This window comes from Podarcis gaigeae, assembly GCF_964106915.1.
Source record: "Podarcis gaigeae genome assembly, chromosome: 8".
Taxonomy (NCBI): domain Eukaryota; kingdom Metazoa; phylum Chordata; class Lepidosauria; order Squamata; family Lacertidae; genus Podarcis; species Podarcis gaigeae.
Genome location: NC_139684.1, coordinates 87,683,875 through 87,703,586, shown reverse-complemented (window position 1 = coordinate 87,703,586; position 19,712 = coordinate 87,683,875). Strand labels below are relative to the sequence as shown.

At 45.1% G+C, this 19,712-nt stretch overlaps 1 protein-coding gene across 4 annotated transcripts in view; it reads left to right on the top strand.

The window, feature by feature from the left end:
• Window positions 1-19,712, top strand: part of EML2 (EMAP like 2) — a 58,217-nt gene continuing 38,505 nt past the window's right edge. For 2 of the 4 annotated variants that reach the window (XM_083753755.1, XM_083753753.1), the window contains exons 1-3: window positions 271-374; window positions 15,553-15,735; window positions 19,393-19,513. In XM_083753755.1, coding sequence (XP_083609881.1) covers window positions 308-374; window positions 15,553-15,735; window positions 19,393-19,513 — 371 coding nt within the window. In that variant the 5' untranslated portion in view covers window positions 271-307. Of the gene's footprint in view, window positions 121-270; window positions 375-1,907; window positions 2,034-15,552; window positions 15,736-19,392; window positions 19,514-19,712 lie in introns of those variants that run through there. The other 2 variants (XM_083753754.1, XM_083753757.1) reach the window with 2 other exon arrangements.

Below are 19,712 nucleotides of genomic sequence, written 5' to 3'. Positions count from 1 at the left end.
GTGTGTGTGCGGGTGTGTAATTTGATTTGCTTAAAGTGGGGACTTGAAGAGAGGGCAGCCCAGCGAGGGGCCCCTTAGCGGAGCCACTGGGGTGCTTAGCCAAGAGGATGCAGGAAAGAGGTGGGTTGCCATGGTAACGGGAGGCAGGCATGCAGGGGACCAGGCGGGAGGGAGAGGCGGGTGGAGAGGCAGAAGGCGCCAAGGTGTGAGCGAAGGAGGGCAGGCAGGAGGGAGGGAGGTGGGGGGACGGGGTGGGTGGGGAGTCGGTCCGTGTGGGTGGGGGGCGGTAGGGGCGCAGGGGGCGGGCATGGCCGAGAGGATGCCCAGCTGTGGGATCCTGTACGACACCTCCTTGCTGCTGCAGTTCTGCAATGGTGAGTTCCTGCAGCGCCCGCGCGCGCCCCGCTGGACCACCGCCGGGGTTTTTCCGGAGGCGCCCCAGCCCCGCGCGCGCTCCATCCATCCATCCATCGCATGGCCTGGGGGGGGGGAATGCCCCCCGCTTTGCAAGATGCTGCAGACCTGGCTTCATCGCTTGCATGCGCGCGCGCACGCCCAGAGCAAGGGAGGTGCCCGCTGGGCGCTCCGAGGATGCTCTGCAAGAACTCCAAGGGATGGGCGCAGGGCGGGGCGGGTGCCTTTCCATGCCCAGGGAGGGTCGCGCAGGGCTGGTGCGGCTCCAAGGGGGCATTGGGGCAGGGGAGGGTGGGGAGCGCAAGGGGGGCCGCTCGGCTGACCTGCTGCCCTCTTTTCTGAGCGAGCCCCCCGCGCGCTCGCCCGGCCCTGCCGCGATGCCACACCCCGCGCCCAAATGGGTCATCGCGCAGCTTAGCTGGCCGCCCTCCACCCGCGCTTGCCCGCCCGATGCAAACTGGGAAATTCGCAACCAAGCCCATCATCCACCTCCATCCGTGGGCGGCTGGGTCAGGTGGGCGCTTGAACTACTCAGGAAGAATTGCTCTGGAATAACTGCCACCTTCCGTTCGAAACCACTAATTTCGGGATTAAACCACTCGCATCGCCTATAATAAGCGCGCACGGAAAGATTTGGCGGGGGCGCGGGTAGGGTCCAGCTAGCCAGCCAGCCTGCCTTCTGCCACAAATTGACCACTCCGATGGTGAGTAAAGAGGGTTAAAGTGCGTGCGAACTGCGGATAAACTAATCCATGTCAAGGGTTCCACGAGGGAACTCTGCACATGCTCCATATACTCTTTGTGCGAGTAAAACTATGCTGGTTCCAGGGCTGAGCCCTAGCATGCAACAGGTTCTGAGGCTGAACCCTGTCTCGGATTTCCAGCTTGCACTCTTTATATGTTCAGATGCAGTGTTTTATGACAATACAAGAGCTGAGCCCTAGCATTTCGAACAGGTTCTGGGTCTCATTCTCAGGGCTGCGTTTTACTTTATTTTTTTGTATCTATCTATTTATTCCCACGACAACCTTGCTGGGTAGGTCGGGCTAAGAAATTGTGAGCGCGCCAAGGCCAGAGCTGAGCAGGTATTGGAAGCCATCCTTGCACCTCCTTCATCTGCCAGCCATACCCGTTTCTCTCTTTTTGGTGCAGCCTTATTTTCCACATCTTCTCCATGGCAGGAACACTCCCCACCCCCCCAAAAAAAATTCTCTTGGGCCCCTCTGCTTCTGAACCCAAGGGGCTGGGGCTCCGTCTGTTTCCACGTCACTTCTGATTGTCCAGCGCCCTCCTGCCCTGTCCAAGGTCGCTGGACAGCATCAGCCGCGTCCTGGGGAACAGACTCCCCGTCCGTCCATCTCTCTCGCCTGGTACTCTGCCTGGATGCAGCGCCCGCCCGCCGCTCGCGATTGGACGGCGCCTGGGAGATGCTGCAAAGAGGGAGGAGGGAGAAGCGAGCTAAGAAATACGATTGCAGAGGAGGAGAACTCGAGAGGAGACAAGCACCCGGGTAGGGCAGGGAGCGAGCCCCTGGCACTGCGGCAGAGGTCGTGAAAAGGGCAGGCAGGGGCAGCGTGGCGGCGAGGGCACCGGGCCCAGGGCAAACCCCAGCATGACAGGTGGGTGGCTGCTGGCCCTGCGCCCCTCGCTTCGCCTTTGCCCCACTTTGCCTGCGCCCAGCCCAATTCTGCATGCAGCCTGTGGGAATTCGAGGAACGGGGGGGAAAGAAGCAACACACGCGGGTTGTGCATGTGTGAGTGCGCGCGACGCACACGCCAAATCTCGAGGCGCCTGAGCCGTGTCTTCGTCGTGTAAGGTCGGAGGAAGGATGGCAATGTTGTTCGGGAAAGGCTGGGGTGGGGGGAAGCTGTTCCAGTGCCATTTCTAAGAGGTGCCAGAAGGAAAAGCTTGGCAAGGAAGGTGGGAAACGGGAACTGACGTGCCTGCGCAGAGCGCTCTCTCAAAACATACCATCCACCAACCTCAGAGCCTGGAAGAAAAGCGGTGGAAACCAGCTGACTTCACTGAAAACTCAGTTTTCCCCCCCAGAGGCAGGCAGCACCATCACACACTGATTACTGACCACAGGAGAGCAAAGCTTAATCCCCCAGCCCTGGGACTTCTTTTTAGCTGCTATCAAAGGCATGGGATTTGAATAAAGGAGAATGCATGCCTCTGAGAATGCACAGAGTGCCTGCCCAGGTTTATCACGCACACCAGCAGTGAAGGACAAGCAAGGCTTTCATGTCAGAGAATCAGGCTTCTGGCTATCCCAGCACCCCTGTTTTGAGAAGTTGGCAGGAGGGAAAATGCACTGTTTATTTCCACAGGGGGAGTTCTGCGACCAGCAGGCCCCAGACCCTTGCCCTGGCCAGCCTCAGAAAGGAAGCTCTCCTGGCAGAACACCTGTGTCGCTCCTGAGACAGACAGCACAGGGCACCTGCTGGTCAGGAAGGGGACAAGAGAAAACCAGGGCGGAAAAACAAAACCATAAACAAGACCCTCTGTCTTGAACAGCCCTTGAAACATTTTTTAACTCCAGGGAGGCCAGATCAATGTATTCACAGCCATTTAAGAGAACCATTAGCTAGCCCATAATACACCTTAGCCTTCGAAGGCACAGCATCCTTGCAGGATCCTATGCATGTTTCAGTGGGGCTTACTTCGAAGTAAGTGTGGATAGGATTCATTGGTCAGCTGTTTAAAGACTGGTAAAAAATAAGCATTCTCCCCTCCCCACTCTTCCAGTATATAAGTGAACTGGGGATTTTAATATTGACCATGATTACAGAATTTTGGGGTGGTAGTTATTCCAGATTAATTATTACAAGAGTCTTGGCTATGGCACCAGGGTGGCAAAAGCGTGATTTCAAGCAGTGGTGTTATCCCTCGTGTTTTCAACACATACTTGAAACCTGCCTATTTCAGTTATGGGGCATAGTGGTGGTATTTATTCCACGTTAACTGACACCAGTTGCTTTTGGTATGCGGTTTATGCGCTTGCCCCAAGAAAACCCTGATCCCTTTCCAAATAAGCGAACGATATAATCTGATGCCCACGTACCTGGGGGACAGGTGTGGCAGAGAGAAACCAACTTACTAAAAGCAGCTGGAAGTATCACTAGTTTGCCACTAGTGGGCAGTGCCTGCCAGAAACTGGACCTTATCCACAAAATTCAAGAGCTCCTCAAACATCTATTTCAATGCTTTTATCTCAGTCCTCCATATGTAGAAGCAGGCAGGGCTTCAGCCCAGGGGGTTATATCATATATAAAATTATAATTAAATGCCTTTTGCTTTTTCATTATCTGTGGCTTCCTTTAGTGGGTGGGATGTTTTAATCCCCCCTTTAAAAAATATGAACGCTTCTTAGATTTTTCCGTGCTTCGTTTTACGTAGGTTTTAAGTGCATCTTATTTACTTGTTTATTAATGTAAGTCACTTTGGATTGCATCTGCAATAAAAACAACTAAGAAATGTAACAAATAATAATGTATGCATTGCCTGCAACCTTCCTGGATGTCACGGATACGTTCTTTTCACAATGACTGTGGCATTGCCATCACCCAAATTTATTCATTTATTTCATAAAATTTAGGCATCCCTTGAAAAAATTTATGCACTTCTTGAATGCCACATTCATGCGGATAGAGGCTCAGATTTGACCAGGACAGGATTACTGTTTCAGCAGTTTATTTGTACAGTATATATTTTGGTAATGTTATATTACTCAATAATTTATTTAATTTATTATCTACTTATTTAACCAATATACAAATTCATTACAAATGTAACATAGCTACATATAAAATCTAATTGAAATATAAAATTATGTTTTCCATATTGGTAATTTAATAATAACACCGTAAGCTCGTGACCGATGATCACATTCTCATAAAATTAGGCTAGTCATTGAAAAGTAATTCTAATATGATATTATTATTATTATTTATTAAAGCTGTTCTCTTGCCCAGGGCAACCCAAAGTGACTTCCAGCTAAACAAGTAAGCAGACAATAAACCCCACATAGATACATTGAAACCAAGAGGAAAGAAAAATACTTTTAAAAATATCCCACCTGTTCCTAAAAGGCAATAGATTGTTTAATTACACTGGGAAACAAATTTTTTGTTGCATTGACACCTGCAGTTGTTCTAACCTAATTTTGACGTGCTGATTTCATATCTGAAGTTGGTTTTGTTCTGTAAGCTCCAGTTTTTTTGCAATTCATGTTTTTCACTTTTCACAGTAATCTTTGTTTTTCACAATGCAAGAATTCAACATTTTATTAAACACATAGCCAAAGTAGTACAAAATATAAAAATAAAGAAAAATTAAGTTTGCAAAACAATAATTACCATGTGGTTAGGGTAGATCAATGTGTCAGTGTCCATTCATCCCCAGGGGAAATATGACATATCGGCAAAAGTCGAAAATTGAAAGATAACTGTAGCATGTACACGAAAATCGATTTCAGATTTGAAATCAGCATTGAAAGAACATATAAGAACAGTTGAAAACTCTCATGCAACAGAATATGGAAAAAAAATGTTCCCCAGTGTTAGCAAAAGGCCTGGGAGAAGAGGGATGTGTTTGCCTGGTGCCTATAGATATGTAGTGAAGACGCCAGGCGGGCCTGCCTGTGGAGAGCATTGACAAACCAGGAGCCACAGCAGAGAAGGCCCCGTTCTTGTGTGGCCACCCTCTGGACCTCTTGAGGAGGAGGCACAGAAATAAGGGCCTCATATGGTGACCACAGGGTCTGGGTTGGTTCATATGGGCAGAGAAGGTCCTTGAAATATTGTGGTCCTGAGCCATAAGGTTTTATAGGTCAGAAACAGTACAGTGGTACCTTGGTTCTCAAACTTAATCCATTCTAGAAGTCCATTCCAAAACCGGACTTCCGGGTTGGCGCCATCGCCGAATGGCGGACTCCCTCCGAGCTCCGGAGGGAGCCTGCTCGGCAGGGGCTGGGTCCTACCGCGCCGGCGACGCGGGGACCCTCAAAAACCATGGGCGCTGAAACCCATGGACATGGTGACTCGGCTGGCACCTTTTGCGCTCCCCCCCGGCCCGCGAAGGAGCCTTTTTAAAGGCTACGGAACGGGTGACGGGGGGGTGCTTTGAGTCCTCCGCTTCCCCTGCCGAGCGAAGCCGCATGCCATTCGACGGAGAGCGCTGACTTCTTCTATTGAAAATCTGGACCTAAAAGAATAACCCGTGAGTAATTGGAACCTGGACTAAAAAGGGCGATAAATTTTTAAAAAATTCGGAGCGAGCGGGGGAGGCGCAAAAAGGAAGTCAGCCCCCCCCCTGTTGTAGAGGAGTTAAAGCAAAGGATTTGACATCTAAGTTCGAGTGCAACCCTATTTTTACAAAGATATTAATTTCGCGACGGAAAACTATAAGACTGAGCTGGAGGAGAAAAGTGGAATTGATTTAAAAGTAAACCCCCCCCCCCGGAACCCTGGGAGTGTTTTGCGAGAGCGCCGGGAGAAGACAAAGAGAGGTTTTGACAGCTGTCAAAGAGCTGTCAAAGCAGAAGAACAAAATGAGAACTTTGTTACAAGGACTTTGCCGGTTACATTTGTTATAAATTGGATACAAATTGTTTAAAACAAGGAATAACAAGTTATTTGGACTGATTGGGGTGATCTGGAAGGGAACTGAGTTATTGCAACCCACCTAGAGCTGCTGAGGGATATTACAAGTTGTTGACATGGAATTTGAATAGAACTTTCTATCTCCAACACTTCCGGAGGCGGCGCGAACGGTAATGGCTGCCCTTTCCTAACCGGGAGAGGGAAGCTCCGCTGGAAAAGGGTCGTCCGCTACGGCGAAGCGGAGACCCATTTTGGAAAACCGCAGGCAGCGGAAGCCTGCGGACTTGGGACCCGGCGGGCGCCAGGAGCAACCCCCGAAACGTTGAGGGAACCCCGTAAGGGGCTCCGGATCGCAGAGGGGGCAGCGGCGCTGTGGGTCTATGCGCATTCAGCGGAGCGAAGCCGCGCTGCTGTTGCCGGTGAGCGCCGACCTTTCTTCCTGCAACACAAGATTCTGAAACGCAACAACCCGTGAGTAACTGAGGATTTTACTAAATTTTGGGACTAAAAATACTGAAAATAAGCTGAAAGCGGAGTGACGAGGAAAAGGAAGTCCGTCTTCCGCAGCCATTGACTTTTAAAGCAAAGAGCAGGAGGAGTGGAGGCACAGAGAGAACTTTTGACAGCTCAGATTGAGCACCCGCAGAAATTACTTTCAATCCCCTTAAAGACTGTAAGTAACTGATTTTTTTTTGGACTTTTATCAGGACTTATATATCCTATTCTTTGTGGATTACAACTTTACTTAAGAAGCCCAGGTGTCAGAACTGCCTGAGCAGTAGAACTGTCAGACTGCAAATTTGGATACATTGTATTTAAACTTTGAGACAATCTGAGGGAGTTCAGAATGGTTACGTTCTTGCACTACGGAACTCCAGTAAGCACAACTTGAAATATTGTGGCAAACTTAAAACCAACTCTGCTAAAACTACTTTTGTGAAGATTCCTAAGTATTGGTTCAGATTTTGTATGATTGGAATGGACTCTTCTTCTTAGGACATTTTATGCTCCCCCTAGAGGATTGAGGATTTATAACAAAAACATTGTTTTACTTTCTATTTCCCGGCCCTCTGTTTGACTGCTACCACCTGGGCCGTTGTTTTCTCATGGGAACAACTCAGCTTGACCTTGACTGCTAGATAACTCTGGAATGAGTGGCGCAAAAAGAAAGGGATTAAGAACTAGACAAACAACTCTGACAACCTTAACTGCAGCCTCACAAACACGCAGATCATCTGTGCCTACTCTGCCCTCGGAGGAAAAAGTTACCTCCCTGTCACAGGCAGGGGAGGGAGAAACTGAGGAATTACAACTAGAAGAGATGGCCTCAGGAGGATCTGGTTCTGTATTAGAGAGAATTCTTGAGAAATTGGAGTCTTTGGACAGGAAAGTTGACCAACAAACTGCGAAAATTGACCTTAATACAGAAACTTTAAACAAATTATCTGGGCAAGTTGCACAAAATGCACAAGCAATCGGACAACTGAAGGAGGCTGCAGGTGAAAATCAGAAACTGGCCGAAGAGACCAGCCAAAGAGTGGGAGAGTTGGAAAAAGAAGTAAGGCCGCTCAGCAAGCAGGTTGGGGAACACCAGACCTACCTCTCTATGTTGGAACTTCGGAACAGGGAGACTAATTTAAGGATAAGATCGATACCAGAAGCGGAAGAAGGCAACCTAGCTGAGTTTTTGACCAAAGAATTCTCCAAGTCCTGGGGTCTAGAGGAGGAAGACTTTAAAATTGTGTCAGCCTTCAGACTTGGAAGACTCATAAAGAGAGAGAAGCCCAGAGACTGTTTGATTACGTTGAGATCAAAGGAGGAAAGGGACAAGATTTTGGGTCTGCACTACGGAAGATCCCTGAACATTTCGGACAAAAGAATTGAGATTTTTAAGGACATTCCTAAACAGCTGTTGGACCTCAGATCTGAATATCTGGACTTAGTAAAGCTGCTGAGAAGCAACTCAATCATCTTTAGGTGGGACTTTCCTCAAGGATTATCCTTTACCTTTAGAGGGAAGAAGATTAAAATCAGAACTTTGGAAGACAGGGATAAGTTCTTGACTGCCTACGGAGAGGACCTTCATAAAGGACTTGAACTACCCCCAGGGCCTGAACCACCACAGGTACCTGCACCACAGAATCCTGAAGATTCACAGAACAAAACACCATCCCAAGGAAATTAAACAGATTCATCCAGGATGTCTCTGCAACTTTTAAGCTGGAATATAAATGGCTGTAACAGCCCGGAAAAAAGGAAGAAAATCTTTCACATATTAAAAAAGGAGCAACTAGACATTACTTGTCTACAAGAAACACATGTGACTAGGCCCCACAGAAAAATATTGGTAAATAAAAGGTTAGGCCAAGAATTTATATCTTCGGATTCAGTTAAGAAGAGAGGAGTGGTGATATATGCAAAGGAGAGCCTCTCACCAAAATTTCTATTTAAAGATGAACATGGAAGAATTTTGGCAATTGAAATACAGCACCAAGGAGAGAAAATTTTGATATTAGGAATCTACGCTCCAAATGAAGGGAAATCAGAATTCTACAAGAAGTTGCATGAGATTATGCTGGACTATCTGGACTACGATAACATCATCATGATGGGAGATATGAATGGGATCGTCTCAACGAACATGGATAGGTCACAAAGCCAAAAGGTTACTAAAGATGGCAGACTACCAAAGACCTTTTTCGAAATGACAGACAACATGGACTGGATTGACATATGGAGGACAAAGAACCCCTTGGGGAAAGAAGGAACATTTTTCTCTGAAGCCCAACTGACTTGGACAAGAATTGACCAAATATGGATTTCTAGAGGTCTGGCTCCTAAGGTTAGGAAAGTGGAAATCTGCCCAAAGACCTGCTCCGATCATAACGCGTTGAAAATGGACATGACATTATTACCAACCGGCTCCTTTAGATGGAAGATGAATGACAACTTGTTTAGAGATCAGGAGATTATTAAGAAGGCCAAAAAAACAATAAAGGACTATTTTGAGATAAATTTGAACACTGCAGTGGAAAAAAGAACAATCTGGGACGCAAGCAAAGCTGTGATGAGAGGGTTCTTGATACAACAGAACGCCATAAAGAAAAGACTACAAAATGAGAAAAAAGATAAGATTTTGGGGAAAATTAAAGAATTAGAGAAGAAACTAAGAGTAAACCCGAAGTCACAGCCGATCTTGAGAGAAATTAAACTTCATCAGGCACAATATTCCAAACTGATAAATCAGGAAATAGAATGGAAGATTAAATTAATGAAACAAAAAACATTTGAATCGGCTAACAAATGTGGGAAACTGCTGGCTTGGCAGTTGAAGAAGAGACAAAAGTTGAACATAGTAACAAATTTGGAAATAGAAGGAAGATATATTCAGAACCCGGTGGAAATTAGAAAATGTTTCCAGAAATATTTTAAGAAATTATACACTCAAGGGCCACAAAATGAGGAAGAGATTGCAAAATTTTTGGAGAAAAATGGACTTAAAAAACTATCACAAGAAAATAGATCACTCCTGAATAGTAAAATAACACGATTAGAGATAGAACATGCCATTCAGAATATGAAGCTGGGCAAGTCTCCAGGGCCAGATGGCTTGACCTCCAAGTACTATAAGACATTAAGTGACTATTTGATTCAACCACTGATGGAGGTCAGCAATGAAATTATGGAGGGAAAGAAGGCGCCTGAATCGTGGAAGGAAGCTTTCATCACATTGATACCAAAATCAGAAACTGAAAAGACACAACTTAAGAACTACCGTCCCATTTCCCTTTTAAATGTGGATTATAAAATATTTGCTGATGTTTTGGCAGGAAGACTCAAAAGAGTTTTAAATGAGATAATTCATAAAGACCAGGCAGGCTTTCTCCCAGGAAGACACTTGTTTGCTAATACAAGGAACATTATTGACATTTTGGAACTTTTGCAAACAAATATTAACACTAAAGCAGTTTTAATTTTTATAGACGCGGAGAAGGCCTTCGATAACATCTCTTGGAAATTTATGAAGGGGAATTTAAAAGAAATGGGAGTGGGGCGGGGTTTTGAAAATGGGATTGATGCGATTTACTCAGAACAAAAGGCAAAACTGATAGTTAACAATGTGGTTACAGAAGAGTTTAAGATTGAAAAAGGGACACGACAAGGCTGCCCGATTTCCCCCTTGCTGTTTATTTCTGTCCTGGAGGTGCTCTTGAACTTGATTAGAGGGGACCGGTTGGTGCAAGGGATTCAGATCGGAGCGAAACAATATAAACTTAAAGCTTTTGCAGATGACCTTGTCTTGACATTGCAAGAGCCAGAATCTAGCACAAAAAGAGTGTTACAATTGATTCAGGACTTTGGTCGGGTGGCGGGTTTCAAACTAAATAAACAGAAAACTAAGGTGTTGGGAAAAAACTTGACAGATACAGAGTTGGAACGGTTTCAGAGAGAAACAGAATTAAATTTGGTAAAAAGGGTGAAGTACCTAGGGGTAAATATAACAGCAAAAAATTTATGTCTCTTTAAGGATAACTATGATAAATGTTGGTCTGAAATTAAGAGAGACTTGGACAGCTGGACAAATTTGAAGCTCTCTTTGTTAGGCCGAATTGCTGCTATCAAGATGAATGTATTGCCAAAGATGTTGTTTTTGTTTCAAACATTGCAGATTGTAGACAAAACGGAGTGTTTCCGGAAGTGGCAGAGAGATATTTCTAAATTTGTCTGGCAGGGCAAAAAGCCCAGAATTAAGTTCAAGATACTAACTGATGCGAAAGAAAGAGGGGGCTTTGCCCTGCCAGACTTAAGGCTGTACTATGAAGCCGCAGCTTTCTGCTGGCTAAAAGACTGGCTACTTCTAGAGGACACTGATGTCTTAGATCTGGAAGGTTTTAACAATGCATTTGGTTGGCATGCATACTTATGGTATGATAAAGTTAAGATCAATAAGGCCTTTAAGAATCATATCGTCAGGAAAGCAGTGTTTAATGTCTGGACAAAATACAAAGACCTATTGGAAAATAAAACTCCAAGATGGCTATCACCTCTGGAGGCCAAGGCCCGAAAAAGACCCAATATGGAGGCCAAATGGCCGAAATATTGGGAAATAATAGAGAAAGAGGGCAATAATTGGAAATTGCAGAGTTTGGAAAAAATGAAAGACAAAGTGCGAGACTGGTTACACTACGCTCAGATCCAAGAAATTTTTAAAAATGATAAAAAGTTAGGATTCCAGGTGGAGAAATCGAAGTTGGAAACAGAATTGTTAGAACCTAAGACTAAAGTACTCTCAAGAATGTATAACTTGCTGTTGAAATGGAATACACAAGATGAAATGGTTAAGTCGGCCATGATAAAGTGGGCACAGGATATTGGGCATAATATTATGTTTGAGGATTGGGAAAGGTTGTGGACCACGGGGATGAACTTCACGGCATGTAATGCTCTGAAGGAAAATGTAATGAAAATGATATATAGGTGGTACATGACCCCAGTTAAACTTGCCAAAATATGCCATGTGCCAGACAATAAATGTTGGAAATGTAAGGAAAATGAAGGAACATTCTTTCACCTCTGGTGGACTTGTCCCAGGGTGAAGGCCTTCTGGGAAATGATATATAATGAGCTGAAAAAGGTATTTAAGTATACCTTCCTTAAGAAACCAGAGGCCTTCCTCTTGGGCATTGTCGGCCAGATGGTGCCAAAGAAGGATCGAACATTCTTTTTGTACGCAACAGCAGCAGCAAGGATACTTATTGCTAAGAAGTGGAAAACTCAAGATCTACCCACGCTGGAAGAATGGCAGATGCAGCTGATGGACTATATGCAACTGGCAGAGATGACTGGCAGAATTCGAGACCTGGGAGAAGAGAGGGTTGAAGAAGATTGGAGGAAATTTAAGACTTATTTACAAAAACATTGTGATTTGGTGGAAAGTTAAGTAGGATGTTTGATCATAAATAATTGGCCACCACAAAATCGGATTGGAATGGGATGTAAAGCGAGACTAAGAGAAACAAATTTTCAGAGGACTATATTTAAATAAGCGGTTATAAAATTTGCAAACTAGATGATAAATTGCATGGAAAAAATTTATGATGATGAAAATGGCAGTGGGAGATGTGAGGAAGTCCAAAGAAGTTATGAAACTCTGTTGAGATAAAAGTAAGGCTGTTTATTGGCTTTGTACTCCATTCTGTAAAAAACCCTAATAAAAATTTTATTAAAAAAAAAAGAACTTTCTATCTCCTGGGAAACTGCAGAAATGGAACACTATTTTGACTACAGAGGCTGACATACTAAAGAAGACAATAGACTTATCTATTGAAAAATGGAAGGGACTTGGCATTATGTTTCGTTCCTGAATAACAGAGCCTCTGCAGCTGAATTTGAAGCTTTTGGAATTAGAACATTTGTGCAGGAAAACAGGAAAGGAAAGAAAAAAAAAGAAAAGGAGAGAGATCAACAAGAACAACAAGAATAACAAGAATAACAAGAATTGGATAAAGTTGGAAGAGGGAACATTTGGGACATCCAGATTTGAAAGGTTTAAAGAAATAAAATTGGAGTTTTTACTCCTAATGTATAAAAATCTGGATGGAAAAATTGGGCCTTTTTGAGACAGACTCCTTCCAAGATTGGACATTCGAAATTAAAGATGACTGGTAAAGGGCTATGGCTTAAATAATTGTGGGAGCTCCAGGAAGACATCAGATGTTGATAAATTTTGGGAACGCAACCGGGAAAAGGGGGAGGGAAATTTGGAATCCAAAGGGTGTTAAACTACATTTTATTTCATTATATTTTAATTTGTAATGTATATTAAAGGGGGGAACGCGTGGAAGGGAACAGGTCGATTTTAGGAGATGGGAAAATATTTTTAAATTGGGTCAATGACAATAAGTTCAAAATTTGGGATAAGAAATTGCTGAATCTATAAGTAAGAATTGGAATACAAGAGGGGGAGGGGAGGGGAAGTCCTGGAAAGATGTTATGGAAAACAAGATTTTAAATTTGGATGTTTTGTTTTTTTATTTTGTTGTAATTGGAAACTTTTAATAAATATTATTTTTTTTAAAAAAATAGAAGTCCATTCCAAAACCAAAGCATTCCAAAAGCAAGGAGTGCTTTCCCATAGAAAGTAATGCAAAATGGATTGATCGGTTCCAGACTTTTAAAAACAACCCCTAAAAAAGCTACGGAACATGAATTTTACTATCTAACGAGACCATTGATCCATAAAATGAAAGCAATAAACAATCTACTGCAGTCACACAATCAATCAATCAATCAATCGCTGAACTGGGTTCCTCACAGTCACAAAAAAAAGCCGCAAAAACAAAAAACGCAAAATAAATAGCAAAAACAGACAGGCCTCAGCATAACACTCAAAACGGAAGTGAGGCACTCAAATTGGAAGCGTAACACTCAAAATGGAGCATGTTTGGTTTCCTAAAAAAGTTCACAAACCGGAACACCTACTTCTGGGTTTGCAGTATTTGGGTTCCAAGTTGTTTGAGTACCAAGGCGTTTGAGAACCAAAGGACCACTGTATGTTGATTTGGGACTGGAAACTAACTGGCAGCCAGGAAGAGAGTAATATGCTCAAACCATCTTGTTCTGGTGAGCAGCTTGGCTGCCGAATTCTGCACCAACCAACGTTTCCAAACCGTCTTCAGAGGCAGAAAGAGGAATGAAACACATACCACAATTTGTGTTCCTCTTTCGCTTCACTTTACATTCTCTAAAGAGCTCCCATTCTTGTCCTAATCTATTAGTTTGATACTCCCCTCATTTCACTGACACAGCACAAGTTATTCTGTTCAATGGTCTCATAAACCATTTCCTAAATTGATGAGTTTCCTTTTGCTTCTGATAATTCACATATATAATGCATGCTGCTGTGGTCACATTATCCAATAATTTCTATTTTGGGGAATTGAATCTTTGATATATATTTGTAAATGTGCATTTTTTAAAAAATCAAGGGGTATTTCAAATAGGTTGATATTGCTATAAGCTGTGCAGCGATATTAAAAGGCCATAAAACTGTTGGCTCCATCATCTAATCCTCAAGACCTGTTGTAATTTACTTGGCAAACAGCATCTCCTCTTACAGGATCTTGACAGGCTCTGCCTTTCATACAGAAGAACATGCAAGTAGATGAGCCTACTTAAAAACAACAACAACCACCAGCTCATATGCTCACAAATTCTGCCTTTCATTAATTTTGGCATGTTTTATATAAAACATTCCTCTCCAATTGGCACAGGTTAATGTGCCTATAATGGGACGCGGGTGGCGCTGTGAGTTAAACCACAGAGCCTAGGACTTGCCGATTGGAAGGTTGGCGGTTCGAATCCCCGCGACGGGGTGAGCTCCCGTTGCTCGGTCCCTGCTCCTGCCAACCTAGCAGTTCAAAAGCACGTCAAAGTGCAAGTAGATAAATAGGTACCGCTCCGGCGGGAAGGTAAACGGCGTTTCCGTGCGCTGCTCTGGTTCTCCAGAAGCGGCTTAGTCCTGCTGGCCACATGACACAGAAGCTGTACACTGTCTCCCTCAGCCAATAAAGCGAAATGAGCGCCGCAACCCCAGAGTCGGTCATGACTGGACCTAATGCTCAGGGGTCCCTTTACCTTTACTAATGTGCCTATGTGGATGCACGCAAAAATAATTAGCAGAGCTTTGTTTCCACCTTAACATTGCATCCTCCCCCTTGACACTGCCTGTGCATTTTTCAAGTTCCCCTCTCCAGCCATGAGGTCTAGAAACCTGTTTACAGTGGTACCTTGGTTCTCAAACACCTTGGTACTCAAACTACTTGGAACCCAAATACTGCAAACCCGGAAGTAAGTGTTCTGGTTTGCGAACATTTTTTGGAAGCCAAACGTGCTCTGATTTCAGTGTTATGCTTCCGATTGGAGTGTTACAATGAGGTATGTCTGTTTTTGCTATTTATTTTGTGTTTGTGTTTTTGCGGCTCGTTTTCTTTTGTAACTGTGTGGAACCTGGTTCAGCTACTGATTGACTGATTGATTGTGTGACTGCAGTACATTGTTTACTGATTTCATTTTATGGATCAATGGTCTCGTTAGATAGTAAAATTCATGTTACATTGCTGCTTCAGGGTTTGTTTTTAAAAGTCTGGAAGTGATCAATCCATTTTGCATTACTTCCTATGGGAAAGCACACCTTGGTTTTGGAACGCTTCAGTTTTGGAATGGACTTTGGGAACAGACTATGTTTGAGAACCAAGGAACCGCTGTATATTAAAAGCAACACACCCCAGGCAAGGTATTCGGTATTGGAGGGCGAGTGTGGTGCAGTCTTGTAGAATCCTGAACTTGGATGTCAGAAATCTGAAATAAAATCTCTTGCCAGGATTGAAACACACCCAACAACCGTGGGTGAAAAGCTTGAGTTTCCTAGCCAAAACCACCTTATTGTTTTGTTTTGACAAATGACATGTAGCACCTGTTGTCTTAGGAAATGGCTCGCCTCCTCTTTCTGACTGTACCCCTTCTGTTCCCCAGATGATAACTTGTCAGGCATCAGCGGGATGGAGGTGGACGACCGCATCTCATACCTGGAGCAGCGGTTGCAGCTGCAGGAAGATGAGATCCAGGTGCTGAAGGCCGCTCTGGCCGATGTCCTGCGGCGTCTCAGCACCTGCGAGGAGAACGGGCTCAGCCTGCAGAAAAAGGGACCCAGCAAAGGTATCAGGGAGTTGGTGGGGAGGCGCTGGGTGTGTGGGTCTGTCTGTCCGTCCGTCCGTCTGTCCTGCAGCTCTCTTGTCTCTGGGTCAGCTATGCCCCTTAGCCACTTGTCTGGGTCCTTGACTTAATAATAATAATAATAATAATAATAATAATAATTGTTAAGTTGTGGGTAGACATAGCAGACGACACAGCGATTCTTCCAAAGCAGCTCTTTATTTGTAAGCTGGAACAGGACTAACTGAGGAGCTCAGTCAGCCTGCTTGTATAGAGCTCCAGAACAATGTAACTGTTGCCATTTTCTAAAACTATCCAATCACAGAATGTCACTTTCGATCCTTCATTTGCATACAAACTATCCAATCACTGAACGTCACTTTCTATCCTTCATTTGCATAACTATCTACAGTATCCCCTTGCTGGCCCAGGGTGAGAACTTCAGTACATAACAACAACAACAACAACAACAACAATATTAATAATAATAATTTATTATTTATACCCCACGCATCTGGCTGGGTTTCTCTAGCCACTCTGAGCGGCTTCCAACGGAGTATTAAAAACAATACAGCATCAGACATTAAAAACTTGCCTAAACAGGGACACCTTCAGTTGTCTTTTAAATGTAAAATAGTTGTTTATTGCTTTGACATCTGCTGGGAGGGCATTCTACAGGACAGGCACCACCACCGAGAAGGCCCTCTGCCTGGTTCCCTGTAACTTGGCTTCATCGCAGCAAGGGAACCGCCAGAAGGCCCTCGGCGCTGGACCTCCGTGTCCAGGCTGAACGATGGGGGTGGAGATGCTCCTTCAGGTATACAGGACTGAGGCCGTTGAGGGATTTAAAGGTCAGCACCAACACTTAGAATTGTGCTCGGAAACGTACTGGGAGCCAATGAAGATCCCGTGTTATGAAGCCAATGAAGGCCTGGTGTTATATGGTCTCGGCAGCCGCCCCCAGTCACCAGTCTAGCTGCCACATTCTGGATTAATTGTAGTTTCCGGATCACCTTTAAAGGTAGCCCCACATAGAGTGCATTGCAGTAGTCCAAGTGGGAGATAACCAGAGCATGCACCACTCTGGCCAGACAGTCCACGGGCAGGGAGGGTCTCATCCTGCGTACCAGATGGAGGTTGTGGGCAGCTGCCATGGATACAGAATTGACCTGCACCTCCATGGACAGCTGCAAGTCCAAAATGACTCCCAGGCTGCGCACCTGGTCCTTCAGGGGCACAGTGACCCCATTCAGGATCAGGGAGCCCCCCACACCTGCCCGCCTCCTGTCCCCCCAAAACAGTCCTTCTGTCTTGTCAGGATTCAACCTCAATCTATTAGCCGCCATCCATCCTCCAACCACCTCCAAACACTCACACAGGACCTTCACCACCTTCACTGGTTCTGATTTGAAAGAGAGGTATAGCACAACCAAACTGGGACATAATATTAATTCTTTTTTAAAAAAAACCTCTTCTTGTTGCTTATTAAAATTGAACGTGCTGTTTTTCAGCCCAAATAGGCCTACAAATCAGCAAGCAGCAAGGTGCAGTGGTACGTTGGTTGTCAAACTTAATCCGTTCTGGAAGTCTGTTCAACTTCCGAAACCGTTTGAAAACCAAGGCACGGCTTCCAATTGGCTGCAGGAGCTTCCTGCACTTAAGCAAAAGCCGCGTCAGATGTTCGGCTTCTGAAAAGCATTCGGAAAAACGTTAGTTCCGGGTTTGCGGCATTCGGGAGCCAATTTGTTCAGGAGCCAAGGCGTTCGTCAACCAAGGTATCACTGTACTGCAATAGAATAATTCGTTTTAGGGGGAGGAGCAGTAAACCAAATACTGTCCCCTCCAATAAACCAAATAAAAAGTAATTTAATTTACTGTTTATTTATGATTTATTTTTATTTTTGTAAATACATAAGAGACTAAAGGCAGCTAACATGGGAGATAAATCTATCGAATATGGCGAATGAAGAATCCCATTCTGAAGGCCTGTCAAAACAAGACCGTCTCCCACTGACAGGAAAGGAGCTGGGCGGGTCCCCTGGGGAAGCGAGTTCGAGAGTCTGGCTGTCACGACTACAAAGGCCCTGCCCCCCCCCAACCTTCCTTCAGACAACAGCAGCGTCTGTTGCTACGCTCTGGTTCACCTAAATTTAGGCGGTGTCAGGTTCGCTATTGTACACACCCATCATTTCTTGTGGGCAGTATATATTTCGGAATCTCTGTCCATAGTAAGTTGGATATTTACTACAAGCAAGGTTTCCCCCCCTTCATTTCTGTGAGCAAGCTTTGGTTATTGGCTGCAAAAAGAAGTTAATTTGCTGACACGGACACTTTTGTGTCCGACAATAAGTGGGTGCAATGACCGTTAAGAATTAACGCTCTGTATAATTCAACACAAGGGACGGAGGTGGCGCTGTGGGATAAACCACAGGGCCTAGGGCTTGCCGATCAGAAGGTCGGCGGTTTGAATCCCCGCGACAGGGTGAGCTCCCGTTGCTCGGTCCCTGCTCCTGCCAACCTAGCAATTCGAAAGCACATTGCAGGGGGTTGGACTAGATAATAATAAAAATAATATTAATAGTAATATAATAATATTAATAATAATACAGTGGTGCCCCGCAAGACGAACGCCTCGCAAGACGAAAAACCCGCTAGACGAAAGGGTTTTCCGTTTTGGAGGTGCTTCGCAAAACGAATTTCCCTATGGGGTTGCTTCACAAGACGAAAAAATCTTGCGTCCCCCGGCGGTTTTTTTTTTTGCTTTTTTTGCCCTTTTCCTAAGCCGCTAAGCCGCTTATCAGCTGTTCCGCTGATAAGCCGCTTAACAGCTGATCGCTGGAAGCCACTTGACAGCTCTAGCACTAATCCGCTAAGCTGTCAATGGGCTTGCTTCGCAAGACGAAAAAACCGCTAGACGAAGAGAATCGCGGAACGGATTCTTTTCATCTAGCAAGGCACCACTGTAGTAAATTTTATTTCTATCCCGCCCTCCCCAGCCAAAGCCGTGCTCAGAGCGGCTAACAACAATAAACGTAACACAGCATTCTAAAATCAATTCATTCTAAAATCAATTCAAAATCAAATTAATGGCAACCACTGGGCTAGAGTTCTGTGAGGATTACCAAAGGAGGGGGTCAGGCTGTGCCTTGGCCAAAGTCCTGGTGGAACAGCTCCGTCTTGCAGGCCCTGTGGAAAGATGTCAAGTCCCGCAGGACCCTAGTCTCTTGTGACAGAGCGTTCCACCAAGTCGGGGCCACTGCCGAAAAGGCCCTGGCTCTGGTCGAGGCCGGTCTAATTTCCTTGGGGCCTGGGATCCTCAGGGTGTTATTTGCAGACCTTAAGTTCCTCCGTGGGACATACCAGGAGAGGTGGTCCCGTAGGTACGAGGGTCCTAGGCCGTATAGGGCTTTGAAGGTTCAAACCAGCACCTTAAACCTGACCCTGTACTCCACCGGGAGCCAGTGCAGCTGGTATAGCACCGGGTGAATGTGACCCCGCAGCGAGGACCCCATAAGGAGTCTCGCCACGGCATTCTGCACCCGCTGGAGTTTCTGGGTCATGACTCTCTGGGTACCCTACACTCTGTGGTTGTGTACCCTACAATTCTGCGATTCTGCAATTGTGGCCCCGTCTGGAATTAACACCTTGTCTCCCTTGCAGTTTACCAGCTTTTGAGGGGTCTGCCTTCCAGGCCTGGCTTGAGCAATGGAATCATCCCCCAGAGGAGGGGCTACTCAACCTCGCCGTCGTCCCCTAAGAGAGAGCTGCTTCCTGGGAAAAGGTGATGGGTCCCAAGAGCGCCTTGAACAATGGCCTCATATTCCTCTCTCCTCCTCCTCCTCCTCCTCCTCCTGCTGCTGCTGCTAAATCTCTTCTTATCACAATTATTTAACTGGGGGAAGCTGCAGGATTACTCTGAAACGTTTTGTATTGGCTGGCTGTGTTTTAAATGCATTTTTTTTAGCATGGTTCATGACTGG